Source organism: Falco naumanni, chromosome W, assembly GCF_017639655.2.
Source record: "Falco naumanni isolate bFalNau1 chromosome W, bFalNau1.pat, whole genome shotgun sequence".
Lineage (NCBI taxonomy): Eukaryota > Metazoa > Chordata > Aves > Falconiformes > Falconidae > Falco > Falco naumanni.
In genome coordinates, this window is record NC_054079.1 from 4,537,449 (window position 1) to 4,563,191 (window position 25,743).

Sequence of the window (25,743 nt, forward strand, 5' to 3'; positions counted from 1 at the left end):
GGAGGGCTGAAGGGACCCCAGGGGCGTCACGGGGACTGAGGGGACAGGGGGAGCCGGAGGCGGCCAGGGGAGCTGAGGGGACGCGGGGAGCCGGAGGCGCTGCAGGGCTCGGGTCGGGCCGTCCCCCAAGAGGAGTGGAACCACCGCCACGGTGCCGCCCGGCGAAACCCTGCGCTCGCGCCCCAGCAGCGAGACACACAGAGCGCCTACAAACGTGCCGCGGCGTCTTTAAGGCCCCGGCGCTCCCCGCCCCGACGCCCCGCCCCGCTCCGCCATTGGCGGGCCCGCCCCGCGCCGGGGCCCGCGCGGTCGCGCCGCCTGTCAGTGGCGCAGGCCGGCCCAGCGGGCGCGGCCAGGCGGGGCGCGCGGCACGCCCTGGACAGCTCCCGCCGCCCGCAGACGGCGGCGGCGGCGGCGGCGAGGCGAGGACATTGGCGCGGGCCCGGCTGAGCGGCTGCTGCCCGCTCCCCGCGGGGCCGGCGGAGCGGGCGGCCCCCGGGCCGCGGCTCGCTGCCCCGGCGCGGCCGCCGCCCCATGAATGAATGAGGAGCGGCCGCAGCGCTCGTCGATGCCTCGCCAGAGAGCCGGGTGCCTGCGCCATGAACCCCGAGATGGCGATGGAGCCGCTGGGCAGCCTGCACGGGGCGGCCGGCCATGAGCCGGAGCTGATGGGCAGCCCCAGCCCCCACCACGGCGGCCGCAGCGCCGGGCCGCTCCGGGTGCCTCCCCCGCCGCCGCCGCCGCACCAGGAGCTGGCCCCCGCCGCCGCCCGGCCGGCCATGGTGTCCAGCATGGCCTCGCTGCTGGACGGCGCCGCCGAGTACCGGCCCGAGCTCTCCATCCCGCTGCACCACGCCATGAGCATGCCCTGCGAGTCCTCGCCGCCCGGCATGGGCATGAGCAGCACCTACACCACCCTGACGCCACTCCAGCCCCTGCCGCCCATCTCCACCGTCTCCAACAAGTTCCACCACCCGCACGCCCACAACCACCAGCGCCTCTCGGGCAACGTCAGGGGCAGCTTCGCCCTCATGCAGGACGAGCGCGGGCTGCCCGCCGTCAACCTCTACGGACCCTACAAGGAGATGCCCGGCATGGGGCAGAGCCTCTCGCCGCTGGGCAACGGGCTGGTCCCCCTCCACAATGCTCAGCAGGGTCTCCACGGCTACGGGCCGCCCGGCCACGAGAAGATGCTGAGCCCCAACTTCGACGCCCACGCGGCCATGCTGGCGCGGGGGGACCAGCACCTCTCCCGGGGGCTGGGGACGCCCCCTGCCATGATGCCCCACCTGAACGGCATGCACCACCCCGCGCACCCGGGCCACCCGCCGCCCCACGGGCCCGCGCTGCCCACCGGCCGGGAGCGGCCGCCCTCCTCCTCCTCCGGCTCGCAGGTGAGCAGCTCGGGGCAGCTGGAGGAGATCAACACCAAAGAAGTGGCACAAAGGATCACGGCGGAGCTGAAGCGCTACAGCATCCCGCAGGCCATCTTCGCTCAGCGGGTGCTGTGCCGCTCTCAGGGGACCCTCTCGGACTTGCTGCGGAACCCTAAGCCGTGGAGTAAACTCAAGTCCGGCCGGGAGACCTTCCGCAGGATGTGGAAGTGGCTGCAGGAGCCCGAGTTCCAGAGGATGTCGGCCCTGCGGCTGGCAGGTAGGTGCGGGACGGCGGCCGGCGGGGAGCGGGGCAGCGGAGCGCGACCCTCGGGGACTCCAGCGCCGCCCCGGCCGGCCCCGCACGGCCGCTTCCCGCCGGTGCTGGTACCGGGCCGGCTCAGCGGCCGCCCCTGTCGCCCGCTCGCAGCTGCCGGGCGCGGGGAAGAGGGCCCGAGGCCGGCCCGTGCCCCGGCGCCGGCGGGGCTGCCGCGGGGGCGCTGTCCGCTGCGGCCGTCGGGCGGCCGGGGCCAGCCGCTCTCCGGGGCCGGGTGCTGAAGGGCGCCCTGCGCGCTCTCCGCGAGGTCCCCCCGCACGCCGTGCACACAGCCGACACAGCGGCCGAGCGCCACTGGGCGGGGGCTCCGCGTCCCGGGGCAGGCGGGGCCGGGCGGAGCAGCGGGGGGGGCGGCATCTCCGCGCGGCCCGGCCGCATTGTCCCGCGGAGGGCGCGCGGGCGTCCTCTGGCGCGCGCGCTGAGCGCCGCAGCCCCCATTGTTCTGCGGGCGCAGAGGAGGGGGCGGCAGTCAGGGACCCCCGGCAGAGAGCCCATGGCAGGGTCCCCGTGGTAGGGACCCCTTGGCAGGCACCTCCAGCAGAGAGTCCATGGCAGGGACCCGGCAGGGCCCCCTGGCAGCGCGCTGCGGGGGAAGGACTGGGCGCAGCCGGCTCCCACGCCGTCCCGGTCGGAGCGCGGCCGCTCGCCCTTGTGTCCGGTAGCGCGGGGCAGCGACCGGGCCGGGCAAGCCCCTCCTTTGTCACCGGCGGAGCCGGGGAGAGCGGTGCGGTTTGGAGAGCGGGGGGCGACCCCGGCCCCCGCGCCCTGCGGCGGGTCAGCCGGGGGCGGAGGAGGCTTTGCGGGGCCGTCGCGGCCGTGCTGCGGGGCCGGGCCGGGGGGACGCGGTACAGGGGTGCTGATCCCCTCCTCGGCTCTACCGGCGGCGGCAAACCCCTCCCGGCCTTTCCCGCACCCCCGGCTGTCCACTGCGCCTCTGTTTTCAGCCAGACGAAGGTCCCGAGGTTTGTCCGGCACAAGTAAAGAAAAAGCTGGGGGTTATTATTTATTTATTTATTTGTTGCCGGAGCACACGGTGATATCGTCTTCTCAAACAAACGTGTTTAGAGGGAAATCGATGCCGATAATGTTTAGAAGATTAAAAGAGCATTAATGCTGGCAACAGGAGCATAAACGCGTGGACCCGGTTTTCATTGATCTGGAACCTGAGCCGGCTCATTTCCAGTAATGCTGCTGGTGCTTTTCCTTCCCAGCACCGGTCCCGGGTGGGGGGTTCCCCACGGAGCCATACATGTAGGGCAGAAAATCAGAAAGAGCAGCTAAACTGCCGCCCGGCGGGTGCGTAGATGCGATTTCTGATTTTCTGCCATCCACACGGAGTTATGTCCATGTACTTCTGGGTCTCCACATTCCCAGTTTCCCCTGAATGCCGTCGCATCCTGGAGTGAAGTTTGGAGAGAGCTCGGTCGCCGAGTGGGCACGAGTTGCACGTGGAGTGGGAGCTGGAGCAGGAAAGACCTTTGCAAATTACTGTTCCCTTCGGGAAATCGATTTTTTTAAATTATTATTACCACGTGTGAATATGCAGCTTCATTGCCTCAGTACTTCCTTCTTCCCCTTCACGCGCCTGCTTAAATCCCTCTGAGCAAGGGAAATAAGTCAAAATTATTTCAGATTTCTGAAAACCACCAGCCGTTTGCCCCGTCCTCCTGTAAGTTTTCCCCAAACAGGACGAGAATCTGCTGTCCTTGGAGGGGAATGCCCCCGCTCCTCGTGGCAGCTGTAGCAGTGCGGTGTGCTTCTCCTTTCTTAAAGAAGATATAGAATAATGTTCTAGTTCTTTACCTTTCTTTTCCTTTTTCCCCTTTCCTTTTTCCCCTTTTCCTCTTTCCCCCTTTTTTTTTCCCCTTTCCGTCCCTTATTTCCGTGCTCACCGCCTCCCGCGGCCGGGGAGCGGCGGGCCGGGGCGGCAGCCCCAGCTCGGGGGTGCGGGGGGCCTTGGCGGGCCGAGGTCCGAGGGCAAGACCCGGCTCAGGCGCAGCCGCGGCGGGGAGAAGCGGCGGGTGTTCCCCCGGGCAGCCGGGGCAGGGATGGGGCCTTCGGGACCCCCGCCAAACGGGACCGAGGGACTACCCCGGGTTCTGGGCTGCCTCGCCGGCGGGACCCCAGCCCCAGGAGGGCGGCGGGCAGGAGCCTTGGCCCGCTGCGGCCCCGCCGGGCAGCCCCTCAGTTTGTGCTGGGGGGGAAATACTGGCGGTCTGTAGGTGAGTCAGTGCGTGAATTTGCGGGGGCAGCTCGGAGGGCAGGGCTCAGCTGCCGTGCCGTTTACCGGGGCCGGCTCTGCCAAGCACCGCACCTCGGGGCGCTGCGGTCCCCCGGCAGGCAAACCGGGAGCGTGCCCCTGCCACACAGTGTTCCCGCCCGCGGGATGGAGGGGGGGGGGGCGGCTCGGCACGGTGCTGCGGGGGGGGGGCGGCACGGTGCTGCGGGGCTGCACCCCGCGGCTCCCCGCTCCTCTTTCCGGGCGGCTCAGCAAAACGCTCGCACCGCTTGTTTACATGTCCCGATTGCTGAATCACGTTATTGGTGATTAAACGTTTTTGCACCCAAAACACCCATCAATGAGTCGTTAGTGCAGAACGGGTGCGCTGACCTCGCCGTGTTTATAGCCGTGCGATCGCAGCGGGGTCCCGGGGAGGCTGTGTGCGCCCCGCATCTGCTCGCCCGCCCTCGCCCGAGGAGCAGTGGCCGGGGGCCGGGGACGTGCCCACCACGGACCCGGCGCGCTCGGTTCCACGGGAGCTGTGGCCGAGGCCCCGTAACGGGTCCCCGCCTGAAAGCCCCGGCCGTGGCCCCGCCAGTGCCGGGGCGCCCCGGGCCGCGCTGCTCCGTTCCTGGACCCCGCGCCCCGCGTGCCGTGCTGCGGCGCTGAGGGGGCTGCGAGGTTCGGGGAGCTGTGGGGCTGGGGGGCTGCGGGGTTCGGGGGCCTGCGGCCCCGGCCCACACGGGAAGGACGGGAGCGGTGCCGGGGGGGGGGCCGTCCGACCCCCCGCGGCGCGGCGGGAGCGGCAGCGGCACCGTCAGCACCACGGACAGCGGCAGGGCGGGGGCGCGCTCGTGGAGGCGTGTGGGAGAGGGATGGAGGGGAGCAGGGGGGATGGAAGGGTGCAGGGGAGGGAGGGGCACGGGGGGTAGAGGGGAGCGGGAAGGAGATGAGGGGCGCAGGAGAGGGATGGAGGGGAGCAGGAGGGATGGAGGAGCACAGGAGGGAGTGGAGGGGTGCAGGGGGGGTGGAGAGGCACAGGAGTGGGATGGAGGGGACCAGAAGAGCTACGAGGGAGGGAGGAGAGAGGGGAGCAGGATGGGGTGAGGCACCTCAGGGCAGGCAGTGGCTGTGGCCTCTCCCTGGCCCAGACCCTGGTGGGCTGTGGGGGGGCCATCCCAGCGGAGGGAGGGATGGTGGCCCCGCATCCCACCAAGGCCAGGCCTGCTCTGGTGCAGCTGACCCTCCAGCACCCTTCAACTCTCCAGCACCAGGAACGGGCCTTGTACTGGAGCTGATGGCGAGGGGTGGGTCGGGTGCCAGTGGACTGCTGTTGTCAGTCCATCCGCTGCCTCTTTGTGCCACACTGAATGCTGCTTTCTCTGGATTTTGAGACTGTTTTGTTGCCTGTAGCTACAGCTAAAAATTAAGGCGTAATAACATCTGTATCAAGTGTGTTATCTATGTATAAAACTATTTCTTAGTGTTGAACTAAATATACAGGTACATAAAGATTCTTTGAAAGGTGCTTAGTTGCTTGAAATATTAGTACTCTCTTCAGATATAGATTAGCAGTTATGTTTGAACAATCCATGTGGTAAATTGTGGTGCTGGGTGATAAATTATATTTCTCATGTACCAACTCTCTGAAATAATATCCTGCCCTATCTTTTTGTTCCACATTATTTCTGAAGACATTTTTGCCCTGCAGAAATTTTAATACCATTTTTGTTAAACAACCAGTTTTCATCAGGTTCTTGGTTGGCTGATAAAGATCTGACCACATTTGTCATTGCATTTCTGTCTTTTTTTCTCCCCTCTACTTTATTCAAGAAACAATTAGCCGATCAACATGTGTTACTTATTCTGAGCTTTTCCATCCTGTTCTTCACTCTTCCATTATTAGATTTTTTCCCAGCATCTCATCTTTTCCTAGTATCTCTTAGCCATCTTCATTTCAACTGAAATATCCCAAACTCAAATTATTCCTCTGCATCTAAAAGCTGTCAGAGATTATTTGTCGTGAGGAACACATAAAGGAGAGAACATTCTTGCCAGAAGGATTATTTTCCAGTAACTGATGCTGTTTCTTCCCTTGCTTTTTACAGGGGCATTTTGACTCAAACCTTGTGCTTTTTTCTGCACTGTGGCCCCGGTTGCTCATCCTTAGCACTCTTCCCTTGTATTATTCACAAAATCTTGTCCTCGATGTTCCTGCCATCCACCAGTTGCAACTGGCTTTTTCATCCCTTCCAATTATGCATTACTCAGAGATGACAAGCTTCTTGCCAGTAACCCAACACATCTGTTCTGAGTCTCCAAGCACCAAAAGTAGCAGATTCCTCACATCAGAGGAGCTCCCCTGTGGCTGCCTTCAGAGTAGAAACAGGGCTCTGCAGGTGTACAGAGAATTAAGCTAACAGGGAAAGCAGGGCTGAAAAGGACTTGAGTCATCACCTGTTCTGACAGTCTGCACCGTTCTTCAAGAGTCTCCAGTGATGGGTATTTCTCAGGCTTCCAGGGCTTACAGGTACAAAAAAAAAATCCTTAATGGCTAGCCTTAATCTCCCTTTTTGTCTTTTAAATCCTTTGCTTCGCATCATATCCCCACTAGACAGAGTAAAAAAACCCCAAAATACTCCCTTTCTTCTGATAGCAATCTGTATTTAAGACTTCTATCTTGTCTTCTGTCTTCTCTAGAAACAGCCCCATCATACTTTGGAGATGAATATGCAGGGAAAGCACTACGTTCAATGGGACAGATAATACATCTCTTTTTTCCAAGGTAAAAGATTTTGTATCCAGCTCTATCAATCTTGCAGACTCTTGCATAAAAGGCACTCTGATTTATAGAGGATTTTTGTACACAGAAATCATACAAAATAGGCTAATCTCAAATGGGTTCAGTGATAAGATCAACCAGACAACTCACTGATGGCAGACAGAAGTGCAACCAGAAAAGAAATGTGAGTGTTTTGAGGTTGGTTGGGGTTTTTGAGCTATAAAACCAAACTACTTAATTGTGAAAAAAAGGGGACTCAAGCCACTGGTAAATGCTGCACAAAGGAATTATTAGGCAAGCGATAGAGGCTGGCAGTTTCCCAAAACACAAATTGTCTCTGAGACCAAAATATCTCTAAGTAAGCAGGGAATATATTTATGAGTAGTGGTGATTTTCCAGCAGATCTCATCTTGTCATAATGGGCATTTAAGAACGGGGGCCTGTGCTGAGGCATTAAGCTTTGGCAAGCAGTACATGGCTGAGGAAGATAAAGGAAGAGCATGAGGAAGTCTTCCTCGGGGAGCTTCCCACACACCACCTTCTCCATTTTCCTTCTCCTCTGTGCTTATCATGCCCACTTGCTCCTGTATCAGGTGAGGACACTGCTGCTTTCCTTGGCATCCAGCGTCACGGCACAAGCATCCTTCCTCTGGCTATTGCTGGTAAGGACCAGTGGCACCACAGCACCACGTCAGCCGCGACCACAGGCTCCCAATGCGAAGAGGCTCACACAGATTAGATATAAACTTCCAAAGCTTTTCCCTTGTCCTTCTGGCATCTTTAATGCCAAGTTTCTCCTCCACATGTCTGGATCCTGCTGGGGTACAGCGTCTTGGCGCTCCTCCCACATCCAGCCCTGACCATGCCCTGCAGAAGAGGTGTCTGGTGGGGCATGGCCACACAGACCTGACACCAGAACCCTGCTTGCTGTCAGCTAGCTCATACCATTGGGGTGACAGGAGCACTACCTGATGCAACTGCTGTCACCCACACAGCCTGATGAGGGGCCATCCCACCTCCCATCCACCAGCTGTGTGGTAGCACATTCACTGTGGAGGTGGGAGACACCCCTAGCTATTCTGCCTGGAGGGTGCCCCCCCCCTTCCTCGCCTCCCCATAATACCTTGCTGGTGCCTGGGGGAAGGTTGCTTACCTCTCCTGCTGAGGCTGTGCTTTCGTAAGCCCCTGGGAAGAAGGAAATGGGAACCAGGCTGTATTGGCAAAGAACATGGCTCCTCCCAGGCCTGCTCTTGCTTTGTGTACTCGACAGTTGTCTGAAGTGCAAGGAGAGCCCGGAGAGCCGGTGGACAGCATAGATCTGTCATTCCCAGATAAGTTGGCAAAGCTTTGCTCCTGTCCTCTCCTGTTCCTTTATAATTGCACCCTGTTCATAACAGCCATTAAAAGGAAATAATCATTCCCTGCTTTTTCCCACGACTCAGAACTTCTGAAAACAGGCTGGTTCTGGAAGCACACAGCCAGAACTTGGCAGATCCGTACTTTCCCTTGCAGTAGAGCCCATGGGACTCGGCTTGCGACTCTGACTTGTAAGCGTTAAGGTGCAGGAGGGAACTGCAGCATGGGAGGCTGTCAGAGCGACAGAGCTATGGGAAAGCTGCTAGATGTAATCAGCAGAAAACCAGGAGGCAAGGTATTTCAAATTCTAATCCACTCTCAGATTTCAGACTCCTGTTCCGTGCTTGCTTACCTACCTCAGCTTCAAATTCCCAGTCCTTTCTTGGAAAAGATGCCTGAAATGCTTCCCTTTCTCCATGGGGAGAAGGTCATGGCTGTATTCTGGTGCTTGAGGGATGTGCTGGCGCACCACTTGCAGCTGCTGCTCCAACAGGCAGAGCAGCTAGTGTGGGAACACTCTGGTTTCAGCTCTGTGCTCTGACAAGGGGGATATAAATCCTTGTTACAGAAAAGTGTTATAATTCAGCTGGAAACTATTTTGGGATTCAAAAGGGAGAATCTCCAGAACAAGAGGAAACATAACTCTCCCAAGCATTAGAAGTGAAGGGCTGACAGAGCACAGTTTGAAGCATCCAGCATTTTGCTGTGGCTGGACAGAGCATCCGAGCAGCCTGGCTGCTGCAAGAGCTGGCAATCCTGGGGAGGGGTGCCTTGGCACTGCAGATGGGCTGATGCTGCTCATCATGGTTGGGTGATGGTATTTAAATGCTGCTGCTTCCACAGCTTTTGTCTGCTTGTTCTTCTAAAAGCAGCTGGGACTCTGAACCAGAACAAGTGCATTTTCACACCTCGACAAGGCTGACACAGGCAGGGTCTGTGTCTGTCCATGCAGCCCCTCTGTTCCCCTCCTCCCAGCATCCCTGGCTCCCTGCAGGGTGCCCTGGGGTTGTTGTCACACCCAGGGCCAGAGGTCTCACAGGTAACTGGGCTATTGCACCCCTTCTTGGGAAAACAGGAGTCTGTGGGGAGAAGTGAGATCCCTGAAGTGCCCGCCTGCAACAAGGCTACGGCATGAGCTTGCACCGGCTCGGTGGTGATCCCAGCCCAAGGGAAAGCTTATGTATCCCCCAGCTCTTGGGAAGGAGACCTTACGGGATCGCGACCAACGCTGAAACAGAAATCTGTCAGAAATTGGGTCTGTTCCTTCCGCAGCTCACAGAAAGCTTGTTGGTAGGGAGAGGGCTGGATATGGAGTGTCAGGGGCCGCTCCCTGGCTCAGCCGCAGAAGAGAAGCTGGGGGGCCACTTTGCTGCTTCCATGCACGGTTAGAGCTCCCAGCCACTTGGTGACAAAGAGTGCATTGAAACTGTACCGCGTGCTCACCGAGTCTCCACTCGTTCGCACCCTGGAGTGCAATAAATTGGCCCTATCCCATCTATTATTTATTATTCTGTATTAATGATGGAAGTATATTACAATAGTACTTAGAGGCCCTTGTCAGAGATCCCACACCGAGATGGGTGTTGCAGCACTGCAGGGGAGGAAGCAGCCCCTGCACCGCAGAATTTACAGCCCAATTTCAGCCACCCAGCAGATTTACAAGAGATTTGACACAAATAGCCTGAGACCTGCTACATGCCAGAAAGAAATATAAAAGAACCAGGTCCCCAAACCCATTAATCTTTTCTTCTCAAATAGCTGAAGGATGCAAGACCTAGAGAGGGGAAGGCATTCCCTCCATGGCAGAATTGAGAGGGAGAAAAAGCAGGTTGAGCACCAAGAAAACCCAATCCAGGGCAGAGAAACAGCAAGGTTGTGTGCTTCGTTCTCAGAGCGTTTCAGGAATCCTTGTATGTCCAAATGGGAATCGTGGCATAGGGAATGCCTTGCCGTTACAGCAGGGTTGGTTTGGGTGAGCAAAGAGATCTTCTCCAGTAATGACAGATCTTCTCTGGAAGGACAGGATTAACACTTCGTGTCATGCTTCTCATTTGTAGGCGCGTTCTGTTTTTCTAGGAAAATGCCATCAGAGGGCATTCACAGGGATTATGAAAATCAGAAGGGTTTTGTGTGTGGGCAGCAGATGGGAAGGAGCAGGGGAAGGCGCACTGGCTGCAAACCCCAACAATGTGATTATTTGCATCTTCATTCAAATTGTTTCTTGTTACATAATGATTTTGTACACAGTGGAGTACTTAACCTAATTTGTATTGATCTCAGTTGCTTTCATTTGTGCATACTTAATTCAGAGAGGTAATCAAATTGATTTTTGAGGCCTAGTTTTTAAGAGATTGTACTAACACAGATATACAAGAGGTTGCTTTAAGTGAATCATAGCAAAAGAAAAACATTTTAAACCTTTGGAAAATGTTTTGATGGTCATTTCATTGTGTTCTGTATTATTAGCATAATTAAATTTCCTTCACATTGAGTTCTCCCCGAAATCAAATTGAGGAACATTTTTTAGTTCCATCAGACAGATAACTGGGTTTAGTTGACTTTGTACTACACCCGCATGAAACCACATATGGGAGATCAATATTCATGGCTTATCCTTACGAATGATAGAGAGAAATGACTTACTGCTGGATTAAGGGAATATTGTCCTTTACTTGGCTCCTACTTAACATCTGCTATTTGTTTCGTAGGTCCAAAGTCACTTGTGCCATTGGAGTAAAAACATCATAAACCTGGTGATTATCTAAGGGTGTTAGTTAATGTGAGAAACCGCAGGGAACCAAATTTAGAGGAGATGAAGACAAAGGGAGGCTTTTTTCAGTGAAACTGGACCATGAAGTATGGCCCAGAGAAATTTCAGACTGCTAAATAGGCCTCCAGGGTTTCTGGTTAAAACCCCCTCACCTAATTGCTTTAAAAGTAGAGATACCTGAGGGGGCAGATGGATTGACATCAGATTTATCTTGGGGTTTTGTTTGTATGAAAAGCCGGGCTTGCACTACACAAGACAGAAAATCACAGGAGCTGTTCCATTAGCGTTTCCAGCATCCAAAGGTTTCATCACATCAACATTTTTCCCTTTGCTTGAGCGGTCGTTATGTCTATTTGGCACAAGCCTAGCCCTGTGCAGTGCTGAGGCAGACAAGCAGAGCTTTCCCCAGCCTCTGCCAGCAGCGCAGTCCCCATCTCTCTTTCTCAGGTGTGGGACGTGGGCTTCCTCTCCACTGGTGGCATTCACAGGGGCACGTGCCCACCCAAGCTCTGCAGATCCTACTATTGGAAGTACGTGCCGAGATGATTCACAGGCACAAAGCATCCAGGCTCTGCAAGCAGCTCCTCTTCACCAAGGACTGCTCTGGCACCACTCCAGCTCCCGAGACCCCTTCCCATCCTGCCTGTCCTCCTCCTCCTCCTGATGCCGGTGACCCTCGTGTCTTCATTTCCATTCCCCATCTCCCTCCTCAAGCACCAGTGCGGGGAGAAGCAGAGGAGCCACAGGAGGAGGGAAGCCCTGCTGCATGCCAGGGAGCATTGCTGCCCTGTACCTGGGGGCTCGGAGGGTGGCATTTGGCTGAATACTAGTGCAGTGCTGCCAGTCATGGTGGTGAGCTCTGTATCAATCAATTTTAGCCTACGTGTGGCAAAATCAGTTTCTATAAAAAGGACCGGTCTTTCTGTGCATGCATAAACAGCTGATAGGAGCTATCACTGCCTGCAGGGATATGCAATGCTGCTTCTGGGCCAACATTACACACTGCAGATTGATTGCTCTGAGCTGCACAGTTTCAGCTGTTAACGATGGAGCCTGGTTGGTATCTTTCAGTGAAACAAACTGTCGTGAGAAAATGCCAAATCATCCAATCTGAACCCATTGCACTTCATCAAGCTTCCACCAGCCCTGTGGCAAACTCACCCCGGACTGTGGGTGCCACCCCATGGGACCCCACCAGCTGCAGTGGCTCTCCCAAGCGAGCTGGGCCAGGGCTGGAGCATGGTGGGATCCACAGCCTGGCGGCGAGGTGGGCAGGGGTGGGCAGAGGTGCTCTGGGCGCTGGGGACTGCCACAGCTCCCATTGCAGCAGGGTGGAGGGGGGACCCCCACGGCGGTGTTAGTGAATCCTAGTGAATCTGTTGCCTTTTGCTGGTCATTGCCATGCACTCACCTTTAATGATAAATTTCCCAGTGCTTCAGTCTTTGTAAATGGAAGTTTTAAAGACAATACTTATCAACTGAAATGATTCTAGATATTTTTCACGATTTATAGCTATTTGTAATGCATGGGCTGGCTAGGTTCCTCTCTTCTGAGGCAGAAGATGGAAAATAAAGAGTTATTGTTGCAGAAAATAAGACAAATTAACTATTAGCAGAAATATTCAATTTAGTGCTACTTGGTGACAAAAGAAAACTGAGCTTCAATTAGAAGCATGTGAAGTTCACAAGGAAACCAAAACCCAGACAGGCTTGCAGAAATAAAATTTTTAAAAATCACCACTTTTCTGCAGTTCCCTTTCAAGCAGATGGGGTTACAGACACTAGAACTGATGCAGTGCACATCGGTCACTGCAGCCCCTGGTTACAGTGAGGTGATTCTTCCAAAGCGGTGTGATACGGTTCTTCTTTTTGTGTGAATTGTGTTGAAAGCTATCAAATGTGGGGCAGTTTAGAGCAAATTTTCTTTGAGAAAGAGAGGTGTGTCCCAAGGCACGATGGAGCCAGCGGCAGATGTGAGCAGAAGCTGTGTCCCTCCCCACTGCCACCCACTTGCAGCAAGGGAGGAGATGCATCCCAGCTGCATCCGACATTTGTGCCCTGGCCATGCAGGGGAAGCTGGGACAGGGCTTTTCCCTGGCTAACGTTAGGTGAGATGAGTGCCAGCCCTGCCAGTGGGGTGAGCCAGGTTACAGGTGCAGGGGATTCAGGGAGACAGCTCCTTAGCAAGGCTCTGGAAACAGAGCTGGACGAGCCGGGAGTGATGGGGTATTATCCAGTTCCCGGGGCTGCAGCTGGGATCAGTGGCTGGATTTTGCTTGCCTGGGTGGCAAACAGGTGCCGGTGCTTGGCTGGCACGTTTCCCAACTGCCACACGCACAGTAAGGTGGGCTTAGGTGAAACTTTCTGAGAGCTGCCTGTCTGTTAGCCAGGAGGCATGACTGCCTGCCTCTGCTCTCCCTGTCTCCGGGATCTATCCAAATATTTCAGCACATGCTTAACCTCAGGCTTGCAAAAACGCTAATAAAAAAATCAATGGAGTGTCTTGCACATTTAAAGCTGAATATCTGAATAGTTGTTGTCTTCATGGAGAGGAACCTTATTAGCACTGAGAACTGCTGAGATGCTGGGGCTCACTCCCATCATCTCCTGGGTGCCTCGCCTGACTCACCTCCTGCCTCTCAACACTTAATTCTGGGTGCTTTTCTCTATTTTATTTTTTTATTTCTAAGCAATACCTAATTCTGTTTTCAAGCAACGTCTTTTAAACATTCCCTCAGTTTTAGCTGCAGGACAAAACTATGCTCACTGAAGGCAGACTGTCCCTCCTTGAGGAATGCAGCCCCACGGTGCGGTGTCGGCTCTCCGCACTGCCCTTAATGCCTTGTCAGTCAGTGGGGTTCCACTTCAGTCAGCATTAAGTGAGGCACTACCGAATCTATTTCTGAGCTCTTTCTGTATTTATTCTATGTAAAGTGTCTTTAGTCCCATGTAGAAGAAAGTGATGATTTCCACCCGCCCCCCTCATTTATGGCTTTCAGTTCTTGCCAGTTGTCCATTTTCTTCCATAGAGTATGTTCAGTATTAACTGTCATTGATAAATCATATTGTTCTTAGAACTAAGATGGCTGCTTCCCTTTCCTCTACTATTAGAGTGTTTCTCTTTCTGTATGCAGGTTTCCTGGAAAAGAACTTTATTTTATTAGAGTGCTCACTTTTCTCTTCTGATAAATGCATGTCAAGGAACATTTGCCTTTATGGTGCCTTTTCGAGAGCAAACTTAACAGTTCAAGGAAAGTATTTACTGAATGCATTGAAAAGCACATACCTTTGCATTATTTATTATAAGATACCAATAACTGTAAAACGCAGAGTATCTCTGGACATAAATTAGTGATGTTAGGAAACACTAGACTCTTTCCAGTGTCCCGGAACCTATTAGATGCAGGTGCTCGTCACATCCCCAGTGCTGGGGATACCAGACAGAAGGCAAAGTAAAGTGACAAACGCACAAATGCAGTTTAAAATCCGCCTTTTCATCTCAGACAGGCAGTAAAACATTATCTGTGGAGTGTGTTAGAGCTGCGGTCAGAGAACCCAGAGTCTTCTCGTGCGATGCATTTGGGCTAATCGCCTCTGGAGACCCGAGTCTGGCCATCGGGATGCATTTACAGCTCATCCTGATGCCTTCACCCTGATGCCTCCACCCTGCCCACATGGCAGTGTTCCTGCTGCTGCCTCTGGGAGAGCTGGGCTGGGAACCGCTCCCGGGGCACTTGCCCGTAACCCCAAAGTTGGGGTTTGGACCCGACTCCGGTTCATCCTCCCCTTACATTTTGGCCCACCTCTGCTGCAGCCACTGGAAGCTGGCAGCTGAGAACAGATACAAGAGGGGGGTTGAGATCAGGCACTCCAACAAAATATTCCAGTTTCCTGCAGAAATCCTGTGAAATACCATCCCATGCACAAAACCAAGCGGATCAGCGTAGTCTTTGATGCACCCAGCTGAGCCAGGCTCCATGTGCTGTGCTCCGGTGCAGGTAGATGGGTACAGGCCCGGCTTCAGGTTTATTGCAGACATTTCACAGTCTGAGTTTTACTCTTTGGGCCAAGGTCTCATTTCACATTCTAGACCTGCAGAATTATTTAATAGGGCTGCTTAAAAACCCGCCCACTTATCAATTCACTCTACTTATTTTGCCCCAGCACATTACCTAACCATGTCAACATATGGATTTTTTTTATCTTACTGCCCTGTGTAGACAGCCTTATCAAGCTATTTTTAAATCTGAGTATGCTATGGCAGTGGTATTGGTTTCAGCACTTGATGTTCTCTCTGTGCTAATTAATATAGATCAGCTATTAATACTGATTTTTTTTAGGATCCATTAGCATCGCTTGGCACAGCGATGGTCCAGCACTGCTGCCCTGCCTGACATGAATGCTGATGGGCACTTCTGGCTGGCTGCTCCTTTGGCCTCCGGAGCCTTTGCGGGGAGGGTGGGGTGCTGGCCCCTGCAGAGCACTGCTGGCTCAGCCGCCCTCCCCAGCCAGCCCCCCGGCTCTGTGGGCTGGAGCAAGCTGGGGAACGGGGAGGCCGCCCGTGCCCAGCCTCCAGCCCCGGGAAGCAGGGCATCAGGCTTTGAGGCAGCAAGGATGATCTGAAGAGGAGGGGGAGATTTAGTTTCAGATGAAAGGCATTTGACTGTTTTAAAGGAGATGTGCGATCCCGGGTATTTTATTTTGTCCTCCTGGAAGGAGGACATCAAAATGTGTGCTGTAAACCCAAATGTACATGAACGCAAATATATAGGGCCTGGGTTTCTAGGCAGCCCAGCTGGCTTTGCACCTGGACCCCCTTGCACAGCCTTGCTCTGCTGCGTCTGGAGCAGCATCCCCGGGTGTGCGACAGGCTGCTGCCACAGCTGAGTCCCAGCAGTCTCTGCATAGGGTGGAGGGAGAAGGGAATGGTGCCCTGGGGTGGTGAAAACCCCAGGGAAGAAGGACCAAGGGGAGCCGGAGCCTGACCCACTGCTATGGAAGCCTGAGCATTGTCATCTGCACAGAAAAAGGCTCTGGTAACTGCTGCTGGCAAACGTGGGGAGGAAAAAAATCTGCCAGTGTGTTTCTTCAAAGCTGCATGTTCAGAGATGATTTCTGTCGGGAAGCATTACCTCCTTTCTGGAGCAACTTGTTGAAAGCATCGTGTAGGGGGAGCGTATCATGCCGTGTACTGCTGTGCTTGGTTTCAGCAATGCTTCCAAGTTTGCTTATGGAGAACACAGTTCAAGACTGGGCTGTGAAGCAGCGATGAAGAGGATGGAGCAACCCACAGCGCACAGGGGGTGTGAGGTGCCTGGCTGCCAGCAGTGTGGAGAAGCCTTGGTTGGCCTTGAACCGTTGGGTGGCAGCTGGTGGATGGCTTTGGAACAAAGGCAGGGGGTGCCTGCACAGCCACATGATCGAGGGGTATGTGGAGAGCTAATTGCTGACAAGGGACATTGCCTCAACAGCAGGCACCGCTACTGTTCCATCTCAGAAATTTGCAATGTCATGTCTTCCTTTTTTTGTCTGTAGCTTTTCACCGCTGCAATCTGTGAGAGGCCAGGTGGAAGGGCAGGCTTTCCGAGAGTGGCAGGATCTGAGACACGCCAGAGGGTCTGGTTGTTCCTATGCGAGGCTGTAAGCAAACAGTCTTGCAGCAGAAATTAGGAGTTTGTCTCACCACAGATGTCTGATGTTTTGGCAGGTTTTTCAGAGAGCAGCTGTTGCAGCAGTGGGTAAAAAACACCCATAAATGGGTAAATGGTTAAAAACTGGCCACAGAGGTCTCTCTCTGGGGAAAACAGGCAAACAGAAGGTTCAGCTGGACAGCAGCGGTTTGTGCTGTCGAACGTGATTTTTCCCCAGTGGTGGTTGCACAAGGTTGCTGCCACAGGAGCTTTGACCGGCGTTTGCTTTGGGGTGTTTAAAGTAATAAAACTCCTGTACAAATGTTAGACTGGGCTGTTGGGGAGGAAGAACCAGGCCTCCTTTTCAGGGTGGAGATGATAAATGTGGGAAGCGGAGCAGCCTGTCCTTGGTCAGACAGAGCAAAGCTGGGAGTCCTCCCCTGCCACGGGGTCTCACCCATGCCTCTGCATTCCCACAGGCGTATAACCAGTACCCATCCATTCTGCAGACATCTTCTGGGAGAGGAGCGGCTGGCAGGGAGGCATGCAGCCCGTTGTGCTGTGGATTTCAGCTGATGCCCAGCACACACCCTGCAGCCCCAGATGGAGGGTGGGTTTGAGTTGCAAATTGTGCAGGGAGCTCGGGGAGGGGGGGTAGGGGGGGCACTTTCTGTTTGCTCAGCTGTCCTTTCCCCTGTATTAACAAAGCAGGTTTGGGGGGTTCCTGCCTTCACCATTGTGTCCACGGTAATTGTTTTAAGTACATGTTTGGAATGGCAGATGAAAAAAGGCTATTTGTCCCAAAATATGGATAGATTTATTCTAAATGCATGAACAGCAGTTCCCAGTGTATTTCCTCTGTCCTGTACGTTACCCAGGGGGTGCAGTTTACATGGTGGAATAGTGGCCTGGCAGTTTTGTTAAAAAATAGTGATCTGCTGTTGTTATATACTACTGCACACGAGAAGTTCTGAAAAGATTTAATCTTTGTCTTAGCTGTTGAGGGGGGGGAAATGGGCTTTGCATTTTCTTTCCTAGGCTGACATCAGATAAGCTAAATTGTCAATTCTGATGCTGCTGTAACAGAAGAGCAATGCTTAGATGGTGGCTTTATAAAAAGTGTGGAAAACCTCAAAGTTGTGCGCTGCTCAGAAACGGCAAGTGAATTCGAGGGCTCTGCCTGGGGATGGCCAGGGGGAGTGCTCCGATTGCCTGGGGGTTCGGTGCCCAAATGCCTAACAACCAGGTGCCCATCCAAAATAATTTCTGAAAATGCAGGTCTTTGGGATGCCAGCGCAAACAGTGCTGTAGCCCCCCTGGATTCTGCCATGAGCCCCTGGTCCCACATGCTGGCTCAACCACAGCTGCACGCTGCCAGCTGGCAGGTCCTACAGGGGGATGCCAGCTCCCCCCACCCCCCCCAGGCCAGTCCCCACGCCCGGGGTCTGTGGGCAGCCATGCACCTCCTGATGCTTGCTTTCTCTCTGTCTCTGCCCACCCTTCCCCAGCCTGCAAACGCAAAGAGCAAGAACCGAACAAAGAGCAGAACAACTCCCAGAAGAAATCTCGCCTGGTTTTCACAGACCTCCAGCGCAGAACGCTTTTCGCCATCTTCAAGGAGAATAAGCGCCCCTCCAAAGAAATGCAGATCACCATCTCTCAGCAGCTGGGCCTGGAGCTCACCACCGTCAGCAACTTCTTCATGAACGCCCGGCGGCGCAGCCTGGAGAAGTGGCAGGATGACCTGAGCTCCAGGGGCTCCTCCTCAGTCCCCAGCACCTGCACCAAAGCGTGACAGGGAGCGGCCGGTGCAGCATGGCATGGCACGGCACGGCATGGCGCGGCAGAGAGAGCGGCTTCGCAGCAGGGCCCTTCACTGGTGACTTAAAGCACAATCCTCCTGGAAACGAACCCCAGCCCAGCTGTAACAGAGGACGCTTCTTATGGCTTTTAGTCAGTCTTAAGAGGTGCAAATTAAAAATTAACCTCTTTCTATACAATACTATGCTCAGGACAGGCAAAGCGGGTCTGAAACGTAGGGGAGTCATTCGTGAGGCAAGTTTCTCCTGAGCCCCAAAGAGCCCCGGCCAGTGGAGGTGCCGCTCGCTGGGCAGCCTGCCCATGCCCAGCGTTTGCCGGCAGGGCGCTGGTGCTGGCCACACCGCCCTGCACCAAAGCTCGCCGCCGTGGCACAGCCATGCAAGAACGGAGCACAAAGTCTGACACGTAGACGCTAAAGAATCCGAGAACCTGTTTGTAAAACTCAGGCATGGTTTTGTTAAGTGTTTTAGGAGAAAAGGAAAAAAAAAAAAGATCAAATTTAAGTTTTTCTTGGTTTTGTTTTTGGTTTTTTTTAAGTTTGTTTAATTTAATCAGTGAGTATAGCTTGATCTTGGATCAGAAAAATTCAGTTCACTTGAGCTCAAAGTATCAAGCACAAAGCCAGTAGCTACAGAGATAGGTACGATCCTGGACTCAGTACAGCAATCGTTTCAAGATACAGTCTAACTTCCCCGGTCAGTAGGGAACGCCTCTGTGACCACATGAGCCTCAAGCACAGTTTGCAGTTTGTCACAAATTCTGTGTTTGTACCTAATACAGATGCACACTCAGGAGGTCAATTTCATTGCTACAGTACATGGAGCAAACACAACGTTTTGAAAGATCTAGATTTTTTTAGGTCATTAATACATCGTTTTCAGTTACCAGGGATCTAGTTTCTCCTCAACAACATCCTTCTTACTGAAATGTGTTTATTGTTCAAGGTATTTTCGTTCTTTTTTGTTTCGTTATTTTATGGTACTTTCAAGCAGGAAAAAAAGAGAAACGAGCCCTTCAGATGCCACTGACCGTTTTAGATGTGCCGCATATGACTTCAATATCTATTGCATCCCTAAGTTCCTTTTATCCACCAGTTACCTAAGCTGGCGGGAACACAGCACACCAAAGAGACAGGATTACTGCAAGCCAAAGATATTTATAACTTGCCATTTTCCCTTCGTCATTGCTGGTGAGGGTGTTTGTTTGGCGATGGAGAAGCTTCACAAACTCCAAGCCCTCTCTCCACCTCCGGTGGCTGCCGTGCGGCTGAGCGGGCAAGCAGTGCCGGCAGCTGGTGCGGCAGAGCCCCGGCCACAGCCACACCACCAGGGTGGCCCTGGCCGAGCCTCGCAGCCCCGGCCCACGCTGCCCAAACAGCCGTGGCAGCTCCATGTGCACGCTTCCTGGTGAACGGCCCTTCCTGGTGCGCTGGCTGAGCCCACAGCAGCAAGCCAAGCGTGGTTGTGGTTCTTTAGAGACACTTGAGACTTTTTTTATGTACTACTTAATCGAAACCAAAGAAACGTTTTCTGCACCTACTTCTTCTGCAAAAAACTGTTCCATTTAAAAATAAAGTAAAATAAAAAAAACCAAGGAAGCACATCAGGAAGCAAATGAGTAACACACTGTGTTTTGACAGACATCTTGGACGTTTTAGGAAGCAGATCTCAAAGAAAGGGTTGACAAGAATGGTAACAAAGCAAAGCCAGTACAATTGCTGCTTCGTTTGACAACTCAAATCATCTTAAAGTTGAAGATTGTCTTTAATTTGTGCCTATGCAGTTTTTTTCAAAAGAACAAGGAACAGAGCAACCAAAACCTCAACAGCTACAATACCAAAGATGAGGATTCTCACTACTTGTGTTCCACTTCATTATGTCCTCTTGCATGAATAATGCATATAGCACCACTGATCTCTGTACAGGTAATCACTTCTGTTTCTTTGTGCATCCAAAAGGGTGGGTTCATTTATGTTTTTCCTGTTTCTGCCCCACGTGGGATCTCTCCAAGAGCTGCATGGACTCCAAGTGCATGATGTTGGGACACTACGCTGGTACGTCTCCTCTCTCCAGAGCCACATAGGAAAATCTTGTCGGTTGGGTATGACTTGTTTTTTTGGGTAGAGTTGGTCTCCTGTGTGTCTAGAGCTTTGAACAGCCATCCTTCTGTGTGTGAAATTGGTTGAGTGAACCCACACCCTTCTTTCTCCTACCCAGGGATAAAACTTGCAAATTTGTCTCTGTACTGATTTTTGCCATTATAAGCGCTGAGCACTGCCACAGCCTGGCCCCTGAGATCAGATCCTGATCTGAACCGCAACGGAGGTTTCAGCAGCTCCTGTGGCAGTTTAGTAGTTTGTTCTGACAGATCAGAGGCATTACGTTTGTTGGTCCAAGTCATGATGATCCAGATCATGACATGCAGACCTAGGTCCAAACTTATCTTCCAAGCCAGAGCGCAGCAGTACCATTTTTCTCCATCTCTACCTTTAAATGAGGGCTTCTGTTTAACTATTTTGCAAAACTGCTGCAGTCATTTTCCAAGTACATACACTTAAAAAAAGAAAGAAAATCAAAAAGCTTTGTCTGCTCAGGACAGAAGAGGTTTCTGAAAAGTAAATGCAGGATCCTCACAGCTAAACTGGTGGCACGTACCAGCTCTGGGAATCAAAGCATCCCTCAACATAGATTTCCAGACAGATCGTGCATGGTTCGGAAACAATCCAAAGAAGCCTCATAGTCAGACACGGAATAAAGCTGCTAAAAAATGGTTCAGGTCTGGGCTGATGCCTGCCAGTGCCTCTGGGTGTTTGAGCTCGATGCTCGGAGCAGCACGCTGCAGGGCCGTGCAGGGCTGGGGTGGTGTGGTCATGTGAACTTTCACCTACATCCCCATCTGAAAGGATCCCCTCAACCCAGCCTCTCCGTGTGCGCCCTGACGTGGCACAGCCCTTGGGAGCGATGCCTTGTCTGGAAGCGTCCCCCTGCAGTCCGCAGCGCTTCGATCGCTTTCCTCATGCTCCATCCCAGGGTGCCCCTGTAACCGCCGCAGGAGGTGATGTGCCACGCTGGGAAGCCCAGCTGTCATTCCTTACCTCCCCTTCCCTTCCCACAGTGGCAGGCAGAGAAGTGTGTCACCTCAGACGAGGAACAAGCCCCAGGCATTCTCTGAGGCATGCACTTGGCTGTTGGTGTCACCGCGGGGGTGGCGTGTGGGACATCTCATGTAAGTGACATCCAGGCACTGGCAGCTTCGCCCCCCGCATGCCACCATCCTTGGGGGCAGAGGGGCGCCCACCCTGGGCTTCCCATGATGCCCGTGAGCAAAGGCCTGGGCTTTTTATTTCTGTTCAGAGTTCATCCCAATAGCCATAATGAAGTAAGTCTAGATCAGTTCCTGAATTATTAAAAAAGGTTTCTTCAATGAAATAATTAATTTTCTCCAAATTGCGGCAGTTTTTGTTATGCAATATTATGGCTTAAGTTTTTGCCTCAACCTTCCAAATGTTGACACGCAACCTCCTGCCCCACGGGAGCCATTGTCCCACCAAGCGGTGCTGAGCTGACCCTGCTGCCCACACGGCAGCGTCTGCATGGCAGAACACACGAGGCTCCTCTGTGCTGGGCATTGCCGCTATGTCAGTGCCCATGTTCCCTCCATATTGCTCAAAACCCATTTGCATCCGAACATCTGAAAATACTGCTGCATTTTTTATCCCTGCATCTTTCGTGGCCCTCTGTTACGTCTTCCATTCCACTGTCAACTCTTGTAGGCTTTTATGTAGCAGCTATCTCAGAAGGGGAGTGTTGGTAGCATATACTGTGGGTAGATACATTTGTATGTACACGTATGAGCAGAATATATGCTGTATTCTGCCCATGCTAAAAGAAAACCAAAACTCAAATAGATATGTTACGTTTATATACCTTATATTTATGAATCTATAGAGCCATGTAATGTAATTTGTTCCTTTTATTTATTCTGATATGAAAGATTAGTATGTACAGGTAGTATCCCATCATCTTCTGTACCATGTACTTGGAGTTACTACCATGGGCACATCCAAGATGAATTCAACTTTCAAGACACCTTGGATATTGCTTAATCATCCATGAAGGAACAAAGAATGTGCTTGATGACTTCGGTTGAATAGCTTTATTCTGGATCTCTCTTCCCTAAAGCTGAATTCAAAGACCTGAGAAGGACTAAACCAGTAAACTGCGCTCAAATGCACATAAGGGAATAGGGATCTCCTCTTCCAAAGCAAGACACAGTAACGACACGGTATTGCAAAGAGTGTGCTAGCTTCGGACAAATCCCAATCTTTTTCTTGCTTGTCACAATACCTGAGTATTTTTAAGACATGGGGAAACTTTATACTTGGCCTCCTTTCTATTTATTAAGGGGAATTTTTATTGTTTAATTTTTTTTAAAAGGCAAAGCTTAAAATGGTTTTATTTTTTTCCAGACACTTGCGGGTTTTAACCCAATATATTATCTATCAATAATGTAATTTATTTAATTTAGTCTTACAGTAAGTCCTCAAATCTCTGTTCAATCTAAATCCCACTGAGTTTAATTTTAGCTTTAAAGTTCAATGGGAGTTTTGCCTGAATGCAGACTGTGGGATCAGGCTCTGATGTTAGCTATTTTGTAACTATTTAATTCAATCATTTCTGAATTAATTTGTGGTTAATTCTTCTTATTTATCCATTTTACTGTTGTAATGCATCAGAGATGTGAAGCGTGTGTTAGTAAATACACTTAAAAGTTAGTATTGCTTCATAAAGCAGCCAGGTTCTGTCACAGACAGGAGAAAAATAATTAGTTACATAAAACAGGAGTCTAGTTTAAATTTCTTCTTTTATTTTGTTTAAATGTCAAAGTTTAAATTATTTAAGTTAATTTCTTCCCATCTGATTAGAAAGTGCAACATACCTTTATTATGGCACATAAAGCCTTCATAATATAACTTATTTATTTAACTTATTCATCATCATCTGAGGATGCCCTTGTACAGTTTTTATTTTTTATTTAGAATTATCTTTAAAGCACTACAGCTGATCTTCTGTAAGAACAACAGAGCAAATTTTGAGGACAAGCAATGAATATTCAACCTAAAACTGTGCATTCAGAAAGAAGGGGGGAGGGAGGGAAGACACTGGGATACTTTGCCTGAACTTTGGGCTTCTTAAAACTTAAGCTGGGGGAAAAATAATACATGCCAAGTAAAAAGAGAGAAACCCTTAAACTAGCTGCTTCCAGGAATGAACTTGTATGTGTGTAAAAATAAAGAAAAAAGAAAAAAAAAAAGGAAAAAAGAAAAAAAGAAAAAAAACTTTTCTATTTCTAGTGAGAACCAAAGAGGCTACCTCACTGACTTTTTCCATTTGTAATTTTAATTGTGTTGATGATACCAAAGATACCAAAGATTTCTTTTTCTGTGCGGTCTGCATTTTGCTTGTGCTCTTTTATAGTTTCAACTGTTCTCTCCTACACACAGTAACGTACAGCTGCAGCCCAGACACCCAAAGAAATGCTTCTCGTGGAAGCTGCCAGTTCTGGTGACGACATTTTCTGTGTTTCCCTTATGCCTTCCTGCCAGCCAAACAAGTCTGGGGATGTGAAGCCATTTCACATCCTTCCCCACACCAAAGTCTGGTGGATGGAGCAGTTGTGTCGACCCAGAGGTGAATCCAGGCTTTGCCCAGCAGCTGGTTCCCTGGGGACAGGGACCTGCACGCGGCCACCTGCCCAGGTCCCGCTCACCTGTTTGTACTGGGGTGGGCCAGCATCAGTAGTGGGAGTCAGTGGGAGAAACTATTTTCAAACAGCACCATGCTTGAACAGAAGCTAAGGGGCTGGTCTGTGGGCGGCCGCGCTAGCCAAGCCCCCGTTGACGGCTAGGCTGAGGGAAGGGGGATGCTTCGTTTGGGCACCCAGGCACCAAGCAGCCAGCCCTCTGCTGGGGTGAAGCCCAGCTCTGCCTGGCCCGCGGTGTTCCTGATGGGCCCATTCCCGTTCCTGGTGGGCCCATTCCCGTTCCTGGTGGGCCCATTCCCGTTCCTGGCGGGCCCATTCCCGGCAGGCCCGTTCCCGTTCATGGTGGGCCCATTCCCATTCCTGGCGAGCCCAGTGGGCATGGCAGACACAGAGGCCGATCTCTCCTGCTTATGCTTTGTTGTTGTTGTTTACAGTTTTCGTATGAAAATCAATTGATTGTTTTTCTCAAGCTGGTAGTGAAACAAAGCTACATTAAGCTCCATTAGTATCATGTTCCTAAGCGATTACTTAAAAGTTGGCTGGTTGTCCCTGGGGAATTAGCAGTGCCCTTCAGTGTTTGTTTCTTCTAGCCTGGTTCACCCTGTTGATAGAACCGAATCAACCGCTCCAATGAGCTGGACCCACCGGTGGGCACTGCCGGCTCTCCCCAGGGCTCCCAGCCGCTGCTGCTTCCCTTTGGACACCAAGTCAACTGCTCCTTAGGACCCCCAAACCCTGCTGGGGCAGCACTTGTCCCGCAGTTGGAACAGCGGGAAGGTGAGCATGGGCTGGGCTGTAAATTTAAGAGGGAAAAAGCCCACCTCGTTCAGATTGCAGGTATGCATTTTTGGCTGATCTTAAAAGCTAGTTTATAAATCTCTGGGCCTTGATTTAATGGCAATTAAGGCAGGTGACACTCACCCAGCGCAGCATGTCCTGCGTTGGCGAGACCCCACATCGGTGCAGAGCCCGGCGGAACCATGTCCCAGGGGCTGCCTGCTGCGGGGGCCAGAGCCTTTCCCTAAGAAACCTGCCTGAGCGATGCCTTTGGATTCACACAGACCGATGACCAACAGCCCAACACAAAAGATCCACTTTAATTAAGTGTCGCCTTTTCTTTTGTATTTCTTTTTGGTTTTAAGTCTGTATTGGAAGAGATAGGGACTTGACAAGTGTGCTTTTTATATCTATATATTTATATAGTCCTTCAATAAAAAGCTATAATAATTCTCAGGATGCCTTCTGGGTGTGGAGGAGACGATCTGTCCTTATGCTGGGCAAAACCTCCCCGCCGTGCGGGTGGCAGGCTGGACACAGAAAATCCCAGAGCTGGCAGCGTCCTCTGCAGCAACCGCGTTCCTTACCAGACTCATGCTTCACTTGCAAAGTGTGACATTACCACGGGACGAGTGCCTTGCTTGAACCAAAGCAACGATTTTGCCAGTCTAGACCTCTCTGTGCTTTTTTTTATTCTTCCTGTGAATACCTCAGCTTCAACTGGGCCGCTGAATCGTACTTGGTGGGCTTTTTGTACTGTGGTGCTTTGCAATACAACCCTGCAAAGAACAAAACTCCTAATAATACCAAAGGCTCCTCTCCTTCTCCTTCTCCTTCTCCTTCTCCTTCTCCTTCTCCTTCTCCTTCTCCTTCTCCTTCTCCTTCTCCTTCTCCTTCTCCTTCTCCTTCTCCT

At 52.3% G+C, this 25,743-nt stretch overlaps 1 protein-coding gene across 1 annotated transcript; it reads left to right on the plus strand.

The window, feature by feature from the left end:
* The first annotated feature begins 521 nt into the window (after positions 1–521).
* On the plus strand, positions 522–25,743 carry LOC121080619 (one cut domain family member 2-like). The gene is made up of 2 exons (XM_040578769.1): positions 522–1,653; positions 17,978–25,743. The coding sequence occupies exons 1-2, from the start codon at positions 543–545 to the stop codon at positions 18,262–18,264; spliced, it is 1,398 nt and encodes a 465-aa protein (XP_040434703.1). The 5' UTR covers positions 522–542; the 3' UTR covers positions 18,265–25,743.